The sequence below is a fragment of the Oenanthe melanoleuca genome, chromosome 9, assembly GCF_029582105.1.
Source record: "Oenanthe melanoleuca isolate GR-GAL-2019-014 chromosome 9, OMel1.0, whole genome shotgun sequence".
Classification (NCBI taxonomy): Eukaryota; Metazoa; Chordata; class Aves; order Passeriformes; family Muscicapidae; genus Oenanthe; species Oenanthe melanoleuca.
Genome location: NC_079343.1, coordinates 9,530,002 through 9,550,527, shown reverse-complemented (window position 1 = coordinate 9,550,527; position 20,526 = coordinate 9,530,002). Strand labels below are relative to the sequence as shown.

Sequence of the window (20,526 nt, the reverse complement as noted above, 5' to 3'; positions counted from 1 at the left end):
TGGCTATTTACAGAATCTCTAGCAGCAGGAGTTGGTGGTGTTCAAATCCACACAGTCCCCTCCCAACCCCAACTTCAATATTGGAAAGAACATCAGGAAATACTGAAGAAAAGAAAAATTGCGCTTAATTTCAGACAAGCAGAAAGACAAATGTTACAACAGCCCCTCCTTGATTCTGCACTCAGCACTGTAACACTTGGAGCTCTGCCACGATAATCAGTTTGCATCCAGCCTGAGATGTGCTGGCAAATGACATAGGAGGGCCACTTCCCCACCCATATCAGACCATCCAATTACTCCTCCTTCTCCTGCCACCCAAAACAAGTTAGATCAAAGAAACTCATCACAATTACCATGTCACTGGTACCACTGAAACCTGGAGGAGATTAACTCAAAGTAACAAACTACAATCCAGTTTTTCACATTTCTCTCTCCAGTTTTCTGCTTCATTTTCACCCTGAAGTGCTTAAGCATTTGGTGTGAGGGGAAAAAAAAACAAAACAAAAAAACCCCAAAACAAATGAAACAAAACCCCCCAACAACAAACAATCCAAATCAAAAAAACCCCACCACTGCTCCATTGTGACCATTACAGGTGATTTCTGTGAGGACTCAGAAAACAAGGTGCTGTGTGACTTTAGATCATTACCAGCTACAGAGCTATAGTAGATACAGTTCTATGAATATGCAAAACAGGAATGGAGGAGGACTGTGCTGAACAAACACCTGTTAGTTTAAAATGATGCAAGCTTCTTAAAGGCATCAGCTCTTGCCATTGCATTGCAATTTTTGCAAACCTTCAGAAAGCAGGCTTCCAAAAGTGTTTCCTGGAGCAACTAATTCCTTCTAAATACCTAACCACAAAAGGAAGTAACAAGTGAAATATGCCTTAAGTCACTACTGTAATTAATTTAAATAAACTGACACGCACTCTCTGTTCTTCTGCTACTGGTAGCACAGAGAACAGTTTTACTAAATGGGCAACCAATTTTACAACCAGTTTTACTAATGGACAATCACCAAGTCAAAGAACCTACTTAATCACACACACTTCAGCAAGACATTCTCATTGTACCAGAGTCTGACTGCAGGAGCTGTACAAATGCAGTATAAAACATTTATTACACCAGGATGCAAATTAAATTTCACCTAGGTTTCTAGTTATCAGAGAAAGTACAATTTCTTAAAAGTTATTAAATATGAAGAAATCTTAAACCAAAACCAGACATCCACAATAGATAAGAGTAGTTTGGATTTGGATAGCGGGAATGATGGAAAGGAACCATAAGACTACGTGGGTGTACAACATGACTGGAATATGAAGGGTAAATCAAATCCTCATAAGGGCATTTCAGTCCATGCTTATGCCAAAAAAAGGCTGTTTTGTCTTCCTACTACAGCTGGGCTTGATGATCTTAAAGGTTTTCTCCAACCTACACAATTCTGCTTAAGTCCTTTAGAAAGACATATTTTATAAAGCTTTAGAACCACACCAGAAACCATGAAAAGGCACATATTTCTGTCTGAAGTAGCACACAATGCTTTGAACATCCGCAGTCGTTCCAAGCAGGCATTCAAAGCCCAATAAAAGGCCCGTTGTCTTCCCTTGTTTGCTGGTGACCTGTGTGCTCTGTCTAGCTATACTTCTGCTACTATCATCTGACTTGACAGGGATCCACAACACTGCATTGATTATGCTTCAAGTGAGCCACAAAACACAATTTTCAGCCATCTAAAAAACAGAAATGGCAGAGAGCTGTGCAATACCACAGGATAAAAATTGAAAAATAAAATTTAAAAAATACTGTTGTCGGAGCGAGAACTCACATAATGTAATTGTGTTTTCTTGAAGTCACCAACAGTCCCGAAACTCATGCACAGAAAGAAGTTTGCTTCTTGCTTTATTTTTATTTATCAGGCCATCACATTTTTTGTTTCAGAGCGATTCAAAAGTTACTGTTGTGACAAATATCAGGGAAACTTATGCCATACAAAGATCAGACTGGCAACTTCAGTTGCCAACACTTCCTTCAGTGCTGTGTTCTGTCTGGCCCGACAGCTGCCCAGGCAGGACACCTGAACAGCACAGTTACTCCCACAGTTATTCAGCACAGCTATCCACAGCATGTGCTGACTCTTGCAGAGCATTACTTGCAGGACATGGGAGCAGGGAGGAACTGCAAAAAGCCATTAAAGGAAATGTAAAACTGCACAAACCCAAGCCTTAAGCAAGCAGTTGCTCTACTAAACATAGCTTTCTTCTTATTTAACACAAATTCACTATCTGAAAAAGAATCCAAGGAAGTAACTGTTCTCAATTTTTGGTTATTTTGAAAACGTATGTTTTGAGAAATTTGAATTTGATATCCCAAGGAGCATGTATTTGAAACCACCCCTCTAACTGGTCCATATATAAATCACACTTGCAGACCTCATTCAGAAAATGCTACTGCTCAAGTTGTATGCACATCTTCAGCCCCATTTTAACAGAATTACTCATTCTTTTGCTTTTACAGATAATATATGAAACATCATCCCAACTCACCACACAATTACACAACACTACTATTAAGGTATTGGGCTAAAAATTCTGTGGCTTTCTGAAATCCTTCTACATTGCACCACCTCCTTGGGAATACTCTGGTTCAGTAATTTAATATTAATACTGTTCTTTCTGCAACAGCAGCACAAATGAGCCTTTACTCAAAAGCTCTGTTTATTCGCCAAAAGCTTTGCTATACTCCTCCTTTTGATAACCACAGCTCTATCAAACAAAATGCTCTGCTTAGAGAAGAGCCTGACAAGCTGGAGCCAAGAGTAAACATTCGAGTTATGTGGAAGCCCCTAGAAACAGTGGAACATATCCAACAATCCATAATCATTGTCCACTGTCCCTGAAAAGTATAATTAGCCCATGTCCCACTGGTTCACCAATGGAGCAGGGGAAAAAAAAGGAGAGCACTGAAGTCAGAATGACTAAGCGTATGCAGCATTTGAAAGTCTACTTTTGTTGAAGTTTTGCCCCTACTACACTGTGGGGGCTGCAAAAACCAAGACAAAGCAAAGTTTTATCTTGTCAGGTAACAATAAGTAGATAACAAGATTCAGCAGCTGTCTTTATGGAATTTAAAAGTTCCTAAGAATCCCTTTACAACTGCTTTGGGAAGGATAGTACCTGTCCTCTGCCAACAAGCTCCAGTCCTGCAAGGGATGTCATTAGACACTTGGCAACCAGATACTGGGACGTTCAGAATTAGATCAGCAAGTACAGCATGAAGTAAAGAGGGAAAGAGAATCACAACCAGCACCAACCTACTCACCCTGACCTAGATAAAAACCCAGGAGGTAGCAAGGCAGAAGCTGTAAGTTGCTGTAATTTAAATATATCATTGAAAGAGAAATTGGGCCAAGTGCATATTGTATGTTATAATAAAGCCTTTACCTGTATTTTGCTTCCTACCATTGGTTTCCCTGAATCTGCACTTACAGCATTCCATCTGAGGGAGAACTGTTCTTCCCAAAGTAATTATATTTACCATAAATTAGGTTTTCCATACACTATTTACATTTGTAGTCTGACACTTTGAGAAATTACCTTTGTTTTCAGCTTTGACAGAAAGCAACAAAGAATACATCCCATTCAGTGAACATCTGGCACATCACAAAGTTAATCAGAATGGTTTCTGGTTTAAAACCCAGCCTCCAGTAACATTTCATGCCTTCAGGAGTTCCAAGCACGGCTCAAAGACTAAAAGAAAAATATATTTACCTGTTTCCCACAAAAATTTAGCTTTTGTTTTGCTTTTTAGGTTTGTTGTCGTGTTTTGGGGTTTTTTTCCCCTGTGTGTTTTTACAGGGTTGGGCAAGTGGGGAAGAACAGGCCCACTAAAAACTCCTAATTAAGAAATGAAACAGCATTATCCATCAAATTTTGCAGAAACACTGAGAATCTGAGATTTTAGTTATTTCCATTCAAGTGCTATGTATTTCAACTACCAAATAAAGCTTTGCCATGTCATAACTATTTCACTGATAGAGATCTCCAGTGTGTGTGGGAAGGGGGATATAGGAGAGACAAAGGCCTTCTGCTTACACAACACATTGGGCCACCACACTTTAGAAACTCCTGTTAGCATAGTGTGCTAGTTAGGAAGAATAAAAATTCAGTCAGGCCAGCAGAGTTCTTTCTCATTAAGCCTTCTGCTCTTGCATGTGGTGAAGGCAGCAAGGCAAGAAGAAGCTCTCACAGGAGACATCCTCCTGGCGACAGAAGCTGCACTTCAACTAGGAAAAAGCACACTACCTGACCTACAACACTTCTTGAGACCCAGACATACCACTGCATAGGAAGATTACATGTGTCAGTCTAGTTTAAAAAGCTCTAACAAGATAATACCTTTCAGAAGGCTGGTAAACGCCAAATTAGATTTCTTCTTCTCCCCTTCCCTACCAATAAAATATCCCCAGTTATGCACCAAATATAATGCTGACAGTGCAAAGAACTGTACATTACCACACAACAAAACTATGTTCCAAAACAACACCCTACAGGAAGAAAGATTTGGAAACAACTTCTTTGTGTAAGCAAGTTATAGCTTTGTTTAGGAATTCTGCACTTCTGATGCCAATATTATTCATTAATCTCTGTAGGTTAAAAGAATTTTATACTGCCAGAGGACTGATTTCACAGGTAGTTTGGGTCCAGAAGTTATAATGGTTTCATAAGCAGAGTCAAGCCAGTAAATCCTGCTAACAAAGACATTGTTCTACACACAATCAGCTCATGTATCTCTGTATCGTATTAGCAGAACCAGCAATGTACTCCAAGGACACCTGACTGCACAGCTCGTGCTGTCAGCACTCATCAGCTCCAGCTTAGGACTGCTCCTTCCACTCCAGGGTTTCTAGGCCACATTCCACACTGAAGGAGATTCTAGGGAAGCATTCTGGTTTGGCCTAACACCAGCTCTGAACCAGACTCAGACTTCTGCCAGTTCTGCAAGAGTGCAGGAAACAGAGACTTGCACAGGTGCTATTGAGAGACAGGAAAATTGGCACCAAACCAAAATTCAGCACTATTAAAATAGCTCAGAGCAGCTGAGCATACCTTCTACTCATTAGCTCAGGTAAACATGGTCTTTGCCCCAGAGTAACAGATTTTCTAAACACAAGACCATCAAGATCTTTTTCTTCAACCACGTGCATATTAGAAGAGGTTATTTGGAAAAGCTATAAAATACCTGTCATTTTTCAAAAGAGTAGAAGAAAAACTACCTCTGTAACCAGTTCATAATACTAGTCTTTATCTAAGGGTAAAAGTTTCTGAATAAATATTCACAGCCATAATGGCAACAGGAGATTTAGCACCACCTCCACTTTCTTCAAACAGCGAGTTCACTTCCTACTGCCACTGCACAACTGAATCAGAGGCTGAACAGTGCTACCGTCATTTGAGGATGAGTATTCAGACAGACACATCTCCAGAGCGCTCTCCTCGTTATTCCTAACAAGAAAATGTGAAAATACCTCACACTGCTCTTCATGAGGGGAGCAAGGAGATGAAAAACACTACCCAGTAGAGTCAGAACTGCCTTTATGCTTCAAAAGGATTTCAGAAGGCACTTGAGGAATGTCAGCTGGAAGATGCCTCCATTCTTGCTGCAGTGACCTAATCCCAGCATTAGCAAAACAGGAGTCCAGCTTTCATACCTCCAGATGAGTAAGCAACACCAAAATATAGGTGTCTTCTAATCCGTAAAAGGATTTAAAAAACTCTGTTTAAAGCAGTAAAAACTCATTTAAAATAACGTTCAAGCTACCTGTGCCAGAAATGCTATTCACATTTCTTAGAATCTGTAAATATGGAGAAGAAGATGGTGTCTCACCCAAGGAAGAGCTGCTCTGAATAATCTCCCCCTGAAGCAGTTACTTTGCAGAAACCTTTCAGTAACTGAATATTTTACCCATGTGTGCCACAAAGAGAGTCATTTACAACAACTGGGGAAAAGTTGGCATTTTAAATATTAGGGAGTGTTTTGGGTATTTTTCTTTGTTTGGTTGAGTGGCTGGGGTTTTTTTTTTGTTTTGTTAAAGGACTTGAACCTCACACAAGACACTGACCTTATAAATACCCTTTGAAGGAGAGTGGAAAACTACTTCCTCTAAGAACAACTCAGGACCTCAACTACTTTATCCCATGGAAGTTTTCTTGCTATTTTACTTCGCATTCAGAACAAGATCCCTATTGTACAACCATGATCTACTCATCTGGAAGCAAAAAAGGTTATCACAGAGGCCCTGGCCATGTTGGAGAAAGACTAGAACAAAAAAGTTGGAATGAAAATATTTTAAAAGTTACAAAAAACTGGAAGCTAAACATGACAGATTGCCAAAAATCTGAGCTTCTTTTCATCTGTATCACTGTACAATTGTTTTACTGTTGATATTACAACATAGGACAATTCCATGTTTGAAAAGTCTTATTTTAGGAAATATCCTTTCTTCCTATACACACAAGAGCCTCCTATGCTGAACAGCAAGCTAAGCAAAAAAACACTTTTTGTGAAGTCAGATGAATTTCCTCTGTCCAATACATTATCTTATCTGCAGATAAGTATTCCAAAGTCCAATACCAACAAGAGAAAGCAAAATGCCTATTTAACTATCCAATATAAAATACAACACAGTGAAAACATATTTAACTAAGTTTTAAACTTCCAACAGTGTTTAAAGCAATAATCATTGATGTTCAGTATTTGAGCACTCCTTAAATCTACCATAGACACTTACAAGTATCTATTCAGTTCTACTTAAGAATTAAAGCAATAATCAACAACCTAAAACTAAATTCAGAAGGACATCTTCATTTATGAGGCAGCTCATTTAAATCATTACAATTCTCTACTTAGAGTACTACAAGTGTAAAGACCGCCACTTTTGAAACAGAATAGCATTGCAGAGGTGTGCCAATTTTTTTTATGCCTATAATAAATTATGTATCAATTAAATCATTATGATTAGCAGACTAGTCATGGCTATGATGAGAAGGACAACCACACTAATCAGTTGAGAAGAGATCACTTAAGGTTCCAGATCAGTGAAAACAAATTCACAGCACTCTCTAGACCCCAAAAATTCAGCAAAAAATGAAATTAAAACAAATGCCGGGAGGGAGCTACAAACACACATTTTCCTTCACACTTTGTGAAGCTTAAAGCAAAGCTGGACTTTACAATCTAATCTTATGGAAAGAGCCTCCAACACACTCTATGTGAATCCACAGAAGACTACTTATTAAATTTCCCTATGCAAAAAGTCAGCAATATGCACTATACATATACACGCACATATGCAATGCTCTACAGTTTTAAAAACCCAACCAATCTAAGCCATCAATAGTATTTTATGAAGTCTGGGAGAGTTCAGGCCTTGTTCTAGCTCTGTCTAGAGAATCATCCACCAACAGTCATTTCAACAAATAATGCATATTTACCAGGGCAGAAAAAGAAATTACTACTCCTGTTTTCATTCTTCAACCTGACAGTTATGAATAGACCAACTTTAAGAAAGTTAAGTATCAGCATTTTATTGAATGATGGGATTTATCCCCAGAAAGCTTCACAAAAGCACACTAATAAAACACTCCTAGCCTACAATCAATAGTTCTACTAAACAAGATACAGATACAATCAATGTGAAGCAGCACCTTATCTAGTTCGAACAGAGGCAAAATCTGCCTCTAAAATCCTCAAGGCTACAGCATGGTATTAAACACAAACTTCACCCTCAAATTGAAGTCAGCAATAGCCACATCCAGGGCTTAAGTGCTCTGTGTATTCCCACAAAGTCAATCCAATTTACCTCATATTTTTGTTTCTATTAAAAAGAACAAAAAGTCAGTATGCTAGAACTTCTCTTCAAAACTGCCACAATCCACTCACTAGATAACAATTTCTCCCTTTCCTTCCTCTCTCAATAACATTCAATATGAATATACTTTTATTAAGTAGGGAGGCTATTAAAACTACTAGAAGACTTTCTGACACCAAGTGTGAACAAATACAATGACAAGCTGTATTTTTGTATTTATTTTTGTCACAGTACATTCTTTCAGGAAATACCACTGCAGTCAGTTTCAAGTTCTGAGCTTACAGGAAAAAAAAACCATGGCTGCATATTGCCTTATGCAAAATCAAAAGAAAACCCAGTTCAGAAATAATGATCATGTGAATGTGGACTGTCTGGGTTGGGCAATAACATTATGATGATCTGCTACCCAATGAAACAGCTCTTCAGAAGCCTCAGTTCAAATGATGTTGGTTTCAAAAGACTTCTGTCTAGTTTTTGCAAAAAAAAAAACCAAAAAAAACCAACAAAAAAAAAAACCAACAAAAACCCCTCAGTTTTCTTAAAGTAGTGTTTTCAACTTTAGTATTAAAGTGCCAAGCCCACTTTATTCTCCAAATAATACTTACTTCATTTCCATGTTTCTGCAGAAATTCTATTTCCTGTTGTGTGAACGTAGTCATTGAAATTGACTTCACTCTGTGGGGTGGATTCAAGCCCCGCCTGAAAGAAGCAAGAAGCATTCAGTATTTGGGAAATCTGTCATCCTAAAAGCACATTTAATGCTACAGCTAGAAATCAAGTCAGTTTTAAAATCAGGAGCCATCTCTGTAAAGCACACTCATTCTTGGTACTGCCATACAACTTAAGGCTGTGCAAGCTTTTCTTAAAGTAACACTCAGTATACAAAGCAGAACAATATTCACAATTGCTCAAACAAAGTTACTCCAGCACTTTCTATACAAACTAAAGAAAACAAAATTAGACTCTTTTTTTTAAATCCTAATTTGCTTCACTCTTGCCTCTACCTTTCGTATCTCACTCTTGGGTTCCTTGGTTGTAGTTTCCCTCCAACTCCTTTCTCATTTTGATCTCTTTTTACAACTTCTACACAATAAGTAGATTTCTTCAAGGTAAACTGCCCAGCTCAGTCTTTTTCCTTTTCTTTTTTCTTTAACCTACATTTCCTGTTTCCTTACAGCATCTTTTTCTAGTTTCCTTTTTGCTCCATCATTCACAGGGCTTACTCCTCTTCCTGAATACTACAGAAGTAACCACAGCAAAAGCAAAAAGACACTGATTTTCGCATGCTCTCAAATGAGAGATACCATTGCTAATGCCACAGCTCCAAACGTGAGCAGCTCTGCCCTAAGCCCAGACTGGCTCCACTCTCACTCACATCCACGCCAGGCTGCTGCAGCAGGGCCAGCAGAACTCCAGGCACTTGTGCTGCCACAGTCTGGCACTGTCAAACCCAGTACAGTCACAACCTGCAAGCACAGAGAAAACCTGCTGAGCATCAGCACCAGGGTAAGAAAAAGCTTGCTTTCTTCTCAAACTCCTTCTTAAATACATGCTAACTACTGCTTTTGCCCACAAACACTTCCAATCAAACCCAAGCTGTGCTTTGCCCAATGGATGCAAGAACATCCCATCATCAGTGGAGACACTCAGGTAATACCATGGGGCCAGTTTAACACTGAGGTTAATCAGGCCTGGATTTCTGAAATACTGTCTTAAAAAAAAAATTAATATACATTAACCAGGAGATATCAAAGCACACAAAAAGCATTCCAGGGATGTAATATCGGCCTAACAAATCACTAAGCAAAGCAACTGATAGCTGTACTGCTTGTATTTGTCCCTACACTTATAAACCTAAATTTGGTTCAGATTATTTTCAAGAATAAAAAAAAACCAAAACAACACTGATATCTAATTTAGGACAAATGGTTGTTTTCTTTAAACTCCGTGATTATCCCAAGAACATGAACTATAAATTAAATTGTTATCCATCAGAATAGCCCATGATAAAAATCTGATATTCCAAATATTAACACTATATTCAACTTTGACAGAAAAATTTTAGCACTTCAAGTTTTCCAAGTAAGTCTAATGGGAAAAATACTAAATGCACAAAAATGTTGTGCATTTAGCTTGCAAATTCACCTTCACACCTAAATTCAAGTGTACCTGTAGGACAATTCTGATCCTGTGTTAAAAGATCTCCACATTTTTAATCAGAAGTTAAATACAGGTTAAAACACTAAGCAGTAACATTTTAGCCTAAGTTTCATGTGAAAACAAATTTGAGGTAATCACTCTTGGATTAACACTTGGATAAATACAATTTTTTTTTTTTTGCTATTTTGAGTACATTAAAAGCAGAAGTCATTTACAACCTACAAGCATATAAAAATTAGTTTTACAGAATACTATTTACTTCAGCAAGTGTTTGAAATTGGAGCAGCTGACATTGGACTCCACAGTTCTTGACAAGGTAAGAAGTTTCACTGAGAGAGGTTTTAAAGTAGTTGATTAAACTATCTTCCCCCAAAATATTTAAATTTCTTGGTTAATTAAAGTTACCAATTTAACATCTTTCATCTAGCTGTATCATCACAAATCACATTTGTTAAAATACTATAATATTATCTAAGATTTTTTTAAAGTAAGTACTCATTTTAAGATGATGCAATTTAAAGCAAATCTGTACGAGTTCTATGCAGTTAAAATTCATTGTCTCAGAGCTGGTGCTAGGATTAGGTTTTGCTTATTTTTGGGTTTTAAGAGAAACACCTTCTTGGTCTGTGCCTGCAAGTAATTACATTTCATAATGGCACTTGTAGCATCACATATTGAGTGACAGCACAGAAACAAAGTTGACATCCACCTGACATTTCACACAGATCTGGCTCCATCAAATGTTATATGACAATTACTGCCCCTTGCTTTTACAGCAAGTATAAAAGCAGCTCTGTCTGCTTTAGTCTGTTCAACTTACTCTCATCCTAGTAATTACAATAGCAGCACAGTTACGCAGTTGTAAACTATTTAATGACTATTTAAAAGCCAGAGCTATTCAGTAACACATTCACATGTTTCTCAGCACAGGCAGTATATCTCAACTTTCCCACTAGCTCCTGCTGGAAATCCCCTTTTGCAGTAAGTACAGTTTCAGTGCTCTGTTGTTGCCATGTTTGCAATTTCAGGGCACTGCACGAGTTCTTTAAGATGCACCTACTCTACAATGATCTTCCAGAGCTCTTCAGAGCATTTACATCAGCAAACACTGATATCTTCAGCTCTATTAAGCAGCAATATTAAATGTGGTTGAGGCCTAGATAAGATTTTGTTAAATCTCACCATGCCTCTCTCTCCAGTGAAGACTTCAGATATATAAGGTTTCATAAGGTTTTATAAGGTTTCCTGATATACACATTATATCCACATGGGATAAGATGAATTCACATTTGTCTTGTGCCATCCTGCTAAAAGAAGGAAGACATCCCCCTCCTTAAAGATCAGATCATCAGATGTCAGATGTCTGGCAGGATGAAAGAGAGCATAGCACCACATCAGTGGTCCTGGACGACTGGAAATTCTGAACAAAACTTTAAAAGCCATAATCTAAAGTAAACTAAAAAGCTGCTATACTGTACATTCAAGTATTTATGTCCACTGAATATGGCAAAGGATGCAGGGATCCTATGTAAAGCTTCCTCTTATGCTAAAGCAGCCTCAGAAGTCAGCCCGGAACAAGGAATTCGAGACAATAAGCGGCACACCAACACAGCCCAAACATATGCTTTATCTTCCTTAGACAAATTGCTTTCATTCTACCATTAGAACAGCAAACTCTCTATTTTTTTTTTATGATTTCTAACTAAATTTCTAACTAACTGAATTGCCTGGAATTTCCCTAAAAGAGAGCAGTTGTGAGATTTTTGAAATAGGATTCAAGGACCAACCCTTCCTAACCTACAGATATTATTTAATGACCCAAATGATTCACAAACAGCTCATCTACATATGGGGGAAGCTTATTGGTAGACAGCCAAATGCAATTATCCCTTATGAGGAATTAATAAACCTCCTTTTTCATAGGAAAAATGCTTCTTTCCTTATATCTGACAAGTGTTTCACCAGTTCCAATGCTTTACACTACTCCCAATTTAACAGGGCACAGGATGGATTAGAGTCCCTTAGTGCAAGTTATCCATGCCTAAATTTAAATTGACCCTGAACAAGTATTTACAACCTGCCCCCGTGCAGAGGCACCAGTTACTCCCTTCCCTACAACAGAGCTCCCAGGGAAGGCAGAACCAAACACGAACTCAGCACTTAAACCAAACTGCAGCTCTCTCCTCCCAAGAGGCCCTGGGGAAAGATGACAGAGTAAGACAATTCTGCCATCTGCACTTATCCAGCACACCACAGCTAGAACATCCCACACAGAGATCCCACTCATCACTGCCAACTTCTTCACACTCAGCTGTGATCACTGCTGTGGAAGAGCACTGTGACCAGAGCTTCCAGCCCAGACACTCTCCTCCACTGACCCTCACTGAGCCACAGCACAGCGTAGGGGAGCTCCAGAGAACATGAGACCTCTGTTCTCCAGAGGGCATTGTTAAACTGGTGCTCTCACAAACAAAGGAAGCTTTAAGGCCACTGACACAGGATTCTGCAGTCTGGCAACTGAAATATTAAACATTCAAAACACAGTCAACAAGCAGTGGATATTTGTTACTAATATAATTTAGTGGCAAATTATAGTTGAACTTGTGATTGTTGGCAGAGCAGTTGTCTGCAAAGGCCAGGGCTGGAAAGGGAGAAAAATGTAAAGAGTGAAGTCTGGCAGAAGAGAGGGTCCTTTACGTGGGAGGAATGGTGGGCAGACGGCTGCTCAACACTGCCAATGTCCCCTGGATTTTAACACCATCTCGAGTTTAAGTCAGCAAAATCTGACCCCCTAAAAAGCAGGAAGTTAATGAGGCAAGTCAAATACCGAGCCAGCATAGAGCACCCCACATCTCCAGGTGTCCAGAAAACAAGCACCAGAAAACCCAATGTCACAGCATTTGTTATTATTTCTGTGCTACTGCAATTAGCAAAAAAGAATATAAAAAGCACTGGCCATTCCTGATACTTGTAGACCTCCCTGGAGACCCGCCGCCATCTCACAAGCTCATTTATTTTTAATAGCAGAAGACTCATACACACATTTTGAACCAGAGTTAAGGTTAATTTAGGTTTTTACTTTAAAAATATCCAAACATTCTTTCTGAACTGCACAGTGTTCACTGTGGTATAGAGACGTTTCCTTTGCTCTCCTGCCCTGCAACTGAAAAGAAGAAATATAGTAACACAGAAAATACCCTTATATATATATATACACACACAGAGACACAGAACACATAGAGTCATTTTCCAAACATGCTCCGAAAGAAAGAAAGGACTGAAAAGTCATGCTAACACAATCACCTTCACTGTAGCACTGTTTATTTACACTATTTTAATTTCTGCTAAACTTCCTCTACGGAAAGAACAATAACTCGCCACCAATACACAGAGATGTTATAGTTTGTTACTAATCTATCTGCCATCAAATACTTCTATCTGGCTGATACAGAAATCCCCTACCCATGAAAATCTTAAATTTAAAATTTCAACTAAGAGCATCACATGCAGCCAGAAGAAGGCCAACAGTTGTAAAAAAAATAGCAATAAAAGGGCTTTAGCATTTCTCAAAGTACCTATTATGTTCTAAACATTCCTTGTTGCTGAACAAGAGACTTCCTAAGTAAGTTGGGAGGGAGTTAAGAGAGGAGTGAGAGAAAGCCTTAATTATCACATCAGCAGATACAAAAAAGAGTCAAGATTAAATAAAAAAAAAACCCATATAATACAAAACATGTGCAAGTGGACTCAAACAGGGATGTTTTCCATTGGAGAACTGAAAAACATGTTCTTTTTATCAAAGTTGGGAGCGGGCTGACTGCAAGTGCTACAGAAGTACTTGAAAGCAGAGATGCACAGACAGCTGAGATACGAGGCAGAGAGGCATTTGATAAGACAAAGGGAAGGATGTCACTGTCAGCAGGCCACATGGGAGCATCCAGGAAAACAATAGTCATAGCTACCAACATAATCCTTTGAATCCTTTGAAAGGAGTTCTGTCAAACCAAAATAATCTCCCTGCCAACATTTCCTGAGATGTGAGTTCGCTGTAATAAAGAGAAATCTTACCGTGGTGTATGACTGTAATCCTTGACCTGAGAACACTGCTCCTCCAGAGCAATCTGAAATGATTGTGTGGATTGTTCCATATATCCTATATTTTGGTATAACACCAAGAAGTTGAATTACCTTGTGTGATGCTAGTACACTTCTTTTGCCCACACAAAGAATTTAAACACAGGGGGAAGTGAAAGTATTTTAAGAGGAACCAAATTCACATCCCTGTGCATGAACTTTCTCCTGCATGCACCATTCTGCACAGCAAAACTTCTGCTCCAGTAAACCTGATCTGCTCTGGTCACTTAAACTCTAGGTACTATGGAAAAAACCTCCTGTCATTCACACTTCTGACTTGACAAGACTCACCTTTAACATTTAAGTCAGAAACAGATTTTTTTAGCAAAGCCATTAGTTCTGTCTTTGGTCTTAGCACCATATGAACAAGCTAGTAGATGGAATAGTAGGTTTTTAAAGCTAAATCTAGTAATACATAGCATCACTCTTTTGATGCACATGAAATACTTTAGGGAAATTCAGGATGGATCCAGGATTAAGATTTTGGATGTGAATAGACAGCCCCTGCCAGGAGAATTAATAAACACTTCAGAAAACTAGTAAAAAAAGTTACACTACAGTTTTAGACTTTAAAGAGGAGTTTAGAGTTAACTATATCCAGAATAACATGCCTATTTAAGATGATTTTGATGTTAGCAATCACTTTTAATTAATTGAGAAACCTTTCAGAAGGAGACTTTAATCTACCAGTATTTTAATCTTGCATTGGGCACTTCATACTTGAAAAAACCAGTCTACCTGACTCCAAGAATACTTCCTGTACTAGATTAGGAAAAAATAATTAAAACAAGAAGCAATGCAAGTCCTTCACAAAGAATATAAACAAGATAAAGTACCAAGATTATTAAACCTTACAGTAAAGCAAGTACTGTGAGGCAGAACACAAACAGCCATTAAGAACTACAGAAGCAGTAGTACTTCTCTATTTGCCATTATGTGTTTTGTTTCCAAGTAATTTCCCTACACTGTGGAATTCTACAGTGAAAAGCATTTGGAAATAAATAAGTTGTTTGAAGGACTGTTCTGACAGAAGCGTTAAAAATAAGTTTCTAGTTATGAAACAGACGTGACCTACACCAAGTCTCATCACTAACAGAAACATCCTACTTGCTAGGTGTTAACCAATGCATATGATCCTGCACACATAGTTTATGGAAGTTTTTCCAAATTGACATGAAAGAGTCCAAATTTATTTTAGAGGGAAGCTTTAAGTCCTCTTACCAGTCGTTTACTCCATCTGTAAGTGTAGGTGTTACTAACTGTAAGAACCAAACATGCTTGAGGTTGCTTTTTTACAGCAAGACAAAAACACAGCATATTTAGAATGAAAATTGTGTTTTATTGGAATACCAATACATTAACCATGTTTTTGCAGATAGACTTCCTCCTTTAAGCATGGTATCAAACAAATGATAGTCAACTTAACACCAAGTGGCAGCTGTCCCCTGCTTATGAGCTGGCTGTACATCCTTTTGGTTGCTATAAATTGGACTATGCACTTTAGTAGTCCATACCTCCCAGCCAACAGATAGATAAAAGGAACAGACTCTTCTGAACCCACGCTAAGCATCTCAGCAACATTCATAATATATTTGTCTATTAAGGCTAAGAAGCCTGAAAAATAAAGACAAACACTCTCATGGTGCAGCTTTATCATGCTGTCAGTTTAACCCAGTAAGAACATGTGCAACCATTAAATAAGCTCAATGCAGTAGCTTAAAATAGTTTCACATGCCAGCACAAATAAGTTTGCAAAGAGAGCAAACAATAGCCAGAGCTGGCTGATTGAGTGGCATGTATGTGAGAAAAACTAGAGACTCTTTTCAATTTCACAACCTAAATGTATTTTCTGTACTTGCAAGTCTGTTCAGAAGCCTACATAATTAGCTGTCTATTAATATAAAAGGCAGTTTGTTCCATGGAAATTCAGTAAAGAACTAACATATTTGCTTTATTTTGCATTTCAACATAATTACCAACTTTGTTCTACAACACCAGACCTCACCTGGAAGGGCTGTTTGAGGTAGTAAGGGGATAGAAATTAGTTCAGACTCCTGAATCCCTTTAATGAACTCAAACACTAAGAAACACCAATCTGTATCCTTTGACATACTATTTATTACTTCTTTGGTTACTCTTTGATTCCGTTCCATTCCAATAGCACTATTAGCTACAGAATCATATAAAAGCAAACAGATATAGCTAAGGAGACAGCAGCACTGACGACAGCGGGGTCTCACCCACAAATTATGGATATGTGACTGAAATTCACAACTGACTGACCACAACTCATAGTTTCATAGACACTATCTCTGGGGAGGATGGGTGGAAAAGGGAGGAGTAGTGGGGAGGTCCATACAGGAATGAGGAACAGGAAAAATGCAATCACTTTATCACAGCCAATCCCTTTCCAAGGTTTATATATATAGTTTGAAGGAAACAGTCGATGTAAGGAAAAAATCCATCTTCTACTTTTCTCATCAAGTCTCTTAAGCCATTGGGGCTGGACTTTATCGACTGAGACAGAGCTTAAGGACTGATCTTACAAGCTACACCAAGCAGAATTCGATGCACATAAAGCTATGCTGGTGGTTTAACTTAACGTAAAAGTAATATCTTTAAACGCATTCACGACAGGGTTAGTATCTCCACATCTTTAAGGCTGTCATGACAGTGAACTGCTCAGCCACGTGCCCCTTCCCTCGACACAAGTATTGTCGCACACTTGTTTCACTAACCACCCCTCCGACACGTCCGTGGGGCGGTGGCGCTCCGTGCGCGCTCCCCCTACGTGCCGGAGAGATCTCCCCAGGATCACCCCGGGCCGCGGGGCTGCCATGCGCCCCAGCCCCGCACACCGCCAGCGGCCGTCACCTCCGCACCGGGGGCTCCGACGGGGATTTCCAGCGAACGCGCCCGAGAAAGCCTCCCGACGGCCTCCTCCCCTTCCCTCCCTGGGCGAGCCCCCCGCCCGCCGCCCTACGACGTGGCCCAGCCGGCAGCAGGAAGGGCGAGCGCAGGGGAGCGGCGGCGCAGCGAGACCCGCGGCGGGGCTGCACCGCCCGGCCGCCGCCGCCCTGCGGACGCGTCCCGCGGCGGCCGGGGGCGGAGGTCACCGGTGCCGGGGGGATGGAGCCGGCGGTCCCCGCCCGCACTCACTCACAGGATGCCGGAGCAGGAGGTGCACACGAAGCTGCCCACGGTCATGTCGGTGTAGGTGGGGCCCCGCTGGTCGCAGTCGAAGCACTTGCGGTTGGGCGGGAGGCTGCTCATCTCCCGCAGCAGCTTCAGGTGCTTCTCCTCCTGCTTCCGCTTAGCGCTCGCGGCCATGGCCCCGCCGGCGAGGGACGGCCCGGCACGGCGCCGGGCCCCGCTCACACCCCGGCGGCGGCGGCGCTCCGGGGCTCGGCCGGCGGGAGAGGGGCCGGGCGGGCGGGGGGGTGAGGGGAAGACAGGGGAGGAAGGGGCGGGGAGGGCACAACCGGCGCCTGCCGGCGGGCCGGTGCGGGAGCGCGGTGGCCCCTGACGCGGAGCGGCGGCCCCGAAAAGGAGGGAGCGGACGGAGGCCGCGGCTCGGGGGAAGCGCGGCGGCGGCGGCGGCACCGGGCCCGGGGCGGCGGAATGACGAGCCCGGGCGGAACCTGCGCGACACCTTTATGAGCTCAGCGAGGAGATGGCGGCGACGGCGGAGCCCTGCGCGCCCGCCGGCTGCAGCGCCCCCTATCGCGGGGGAGGACGCACTGCATCCCCTCCCTCCCCTCGCGCCGCGACCCCGGCCCGGGGCGGCGCCTCCCGCGGGCCGAGTCACCCCGCGTGACCCGGCGGGGCGGGGAGAGAGGGCCGGCGGCCAGTGCTGTGGGGAATCCCGATGGAAAAACATCAATAAAAAGTGAGGGCCGTTAGACCTCTCCGTGAGGAGGGGATCGCCTCCCAGCTGAGCGGGGCGCTTGCGGCGGGCTGTTCCCCTCACAGCACGGGGTGAGCGCCAGGCAGTCCCCGCCGCCCACAGCCCCTGGTGGGCAGCGGGCTCGGACCGGCTGGGGAGAGCGGGAATCGCTCCGTGAAACAGTGACCACCTGCTCGTCCCCGCCCAGGCCTGCCGCTGCCCCTCTGTGTGTCCCAAAAGTCTGGAAACCCAGTCAGGAGCGTGGCGAGAGCGGCGGCTCTCCGCTCCCAGCCCGGCTCCGGGCTCCTGGCGGCGGGGGCGACCCGCGGGACGGGCCGGTGGCAGTTCCCTGGGGATCGTCAGCGCGGACGGCAGCAGGCAGCGGATTTGTGGGGAAACACCCCCGCGGGGTCTGGCTTTTTTGGGACAGAGGTGAGAAATGCACAGTTTGCCTTTGGGAGTTTGGTGCCCGGCTGGCCGTTCCCCCATCAGGGGACAGAGCAGAGCCAGCAGTCACATACATCTGGTACCCGAGAGGAAAGCCCAGTCAGCCCCTGAACCACAAAATATGTGTTTGTTCCACACAAAGGTGCCTAAAGGAGTACTTTTTAACAGTGCGTGAAATCAACGTAAAAAAAAAAAAAAAAAATTTCAGTGATTTCATTTACAAAACACCCCAGCAACACTATGTATGATTAAAATCTTTTAAGGTTTAATGATTCCCAGACAATGTACTTAGGGTCAAGTTTTGTGCCCCTGACGTCAATACACATAGGAGCAAGATCTCATCCATTGTATTTTCCTCATAGTTTCAGTTAAGAAATCTAGGACTAGGTGTTCAGCATCAGTAATCTGTCCTTCCTCTTCTGATTCCTCTGGATGTGCTAATTTACCTGAGCTGATCAACCAGTTCTAAGTTTGAAACACAGAAGGCAATGCTCTAATTCTTCTCCTAGTATGGGTAGCAGGAGCTGTTCAAAGTGAAAAATAAACCACTAAATAATCACCGATGCTTAAATAGCATTCTTAAGAGTAAATAGAAACTATTTCTAGTTTCATAAGAATCAAATTCTCACTGCTTCCTCTAATTTTTCACTTCTCTATGAAATGCTGATATTCTTGTTATTCAGAAGGTTTCATTTATTTTGCCTTTCACGAAACATGCTAACATTGTACCTTTGCCAGTGACCTAAATGACCTAAAGCAGATAGCCTAAATTTAAAAAAAAAAAAAAAAAAAATTGAAGGTTAAAAAACAAGTTGTTTTTTTTTTTTTTTTTTTTTTGTTTTTTTTTTTTTTTGTTTTTTTTTTTTTTTTTTTTTTTTTTTTTCCTGGAAAATCATTTGGGGAGCAGTGATTGGCCACACACCTGCTGCAGCAGAGAGTTGCTACATGCAGTCAGGTTTTGTTTCAACCAGAGTCAAAGGTGGTTTGTAACTGAAGCAGGAACATGCAGCTTCGACTGCTCGAGTCACGACTGTTCTCACGTGGATGTCACACAGGAACAGCTGCTAATAAAAACAACATCACTGTCATTGACATTGTCATTGCCAGTAAAATGTGCAATGAGCTCCCAGGGAAAATCCCAGCACTGTTTAAGTCAATCAGATAGCTCAGTAGTAATCTTCTGGCTCCAATTTGCTTTGTGAAGAAACAGTTCTGCCATTATTCTGGTGCCATTCTGGCATTAACCTACGTTAACATAAATGTAGTTTAGAAACCACTTTTTGTAAACACAAAGCTTCTCCTTTCTGTATCTTATAGAGCAAATCTACCCCAGGAAACTACAGATTGAAACTTTAGGAGTGTGTGAGGACAGACCGTGTTACAAATGAGATCTGTGCGATTCAGGTTCTTGTAGAGACTGTGGGCACACCTGCTCCAAACCTTGGGTTCCTACGATCAAGTACCTAAACCTTACCCTCCTGTTTCCCACAGGAACCGGTGCCTAAGGAATACAAGGAATATAACTGTGTTTGTAACACTGTTGACACATGGATCTAAAAACTGGCTGTGGTAACTTCCAGCCCTGTTTCACCTGCCCACAAGCAATAACATAACTTGTGCTCGTCTTCCACTCCTGCTTTTTCTATTTCTTGCAGCTACCATTAATTCCCTCAAAGCAGATGGCCTGTGTTTTCTCTAAATCACTAAAGAAAAAGATCCACAAATAATACACACGAATAAAAATGCTGTTCTTCGATTCTACTTCTTGATTTTCATTACATATTTTTTCTGTTTCTCTATGCTAGAACCTGAATTTCCTTTCCTGCAGCTTCTCTGTCAAAATTTGTTCTTCATTCTCTCCTTCTAATGACCAGACTTCTACAGTTGGAAACATACTGGCCAGCTGTTTATTCCAAAAGTGCTTAATCCCTGCTGCACTCACTACAGCTTTTAGCATTAAAATTAATTTCTTAACCAGAGGTAAAACAATTATTTTTTATGCTTGCAACATTTCTCTTTACATAAGAAAC

General features: G+C 41.2%; 1 protein-coding gene across 4 annotated transcripts in view; it reads right to left on the bottom strand.

Annotated features, from left to right (window-relative positions):
* AGFG1 (ArfGAP with FG repeats 1) overlaps positions 1-17,818 on the bottom strand; it is a 35,608-nt gene extending 17,790 nt beyond the window's left edge. For 2 of the 4 annotated variants that reach the window (XM_056499267.1, XM_056499269.1), the window contains exons 1-2: positions 17,327-17,818; positions 8,475-8,568 (exon numbers count right to left, since the gene is read on the bottom strand). In XM_056499267.1, the coding sequence (XP_056355242.1) occupies positions 8,475-8,568; positions 17,327-17,493 (261 nt within the window). In that variant the 5' untranslated portion in view covers positions 17,494-17,818. Of the gene's footprint in view, positions 1-8,474; positions 8,569-17,322 lie in introns of all 4 variants that reach the window. The other 2 variants (XM_056499268.1, XM_056499270.1) reach the window with 2 other exon arrangements.
* Between the last annotated feature and the right edge of the window lie 2,708 nt (positions 17,819-20,526).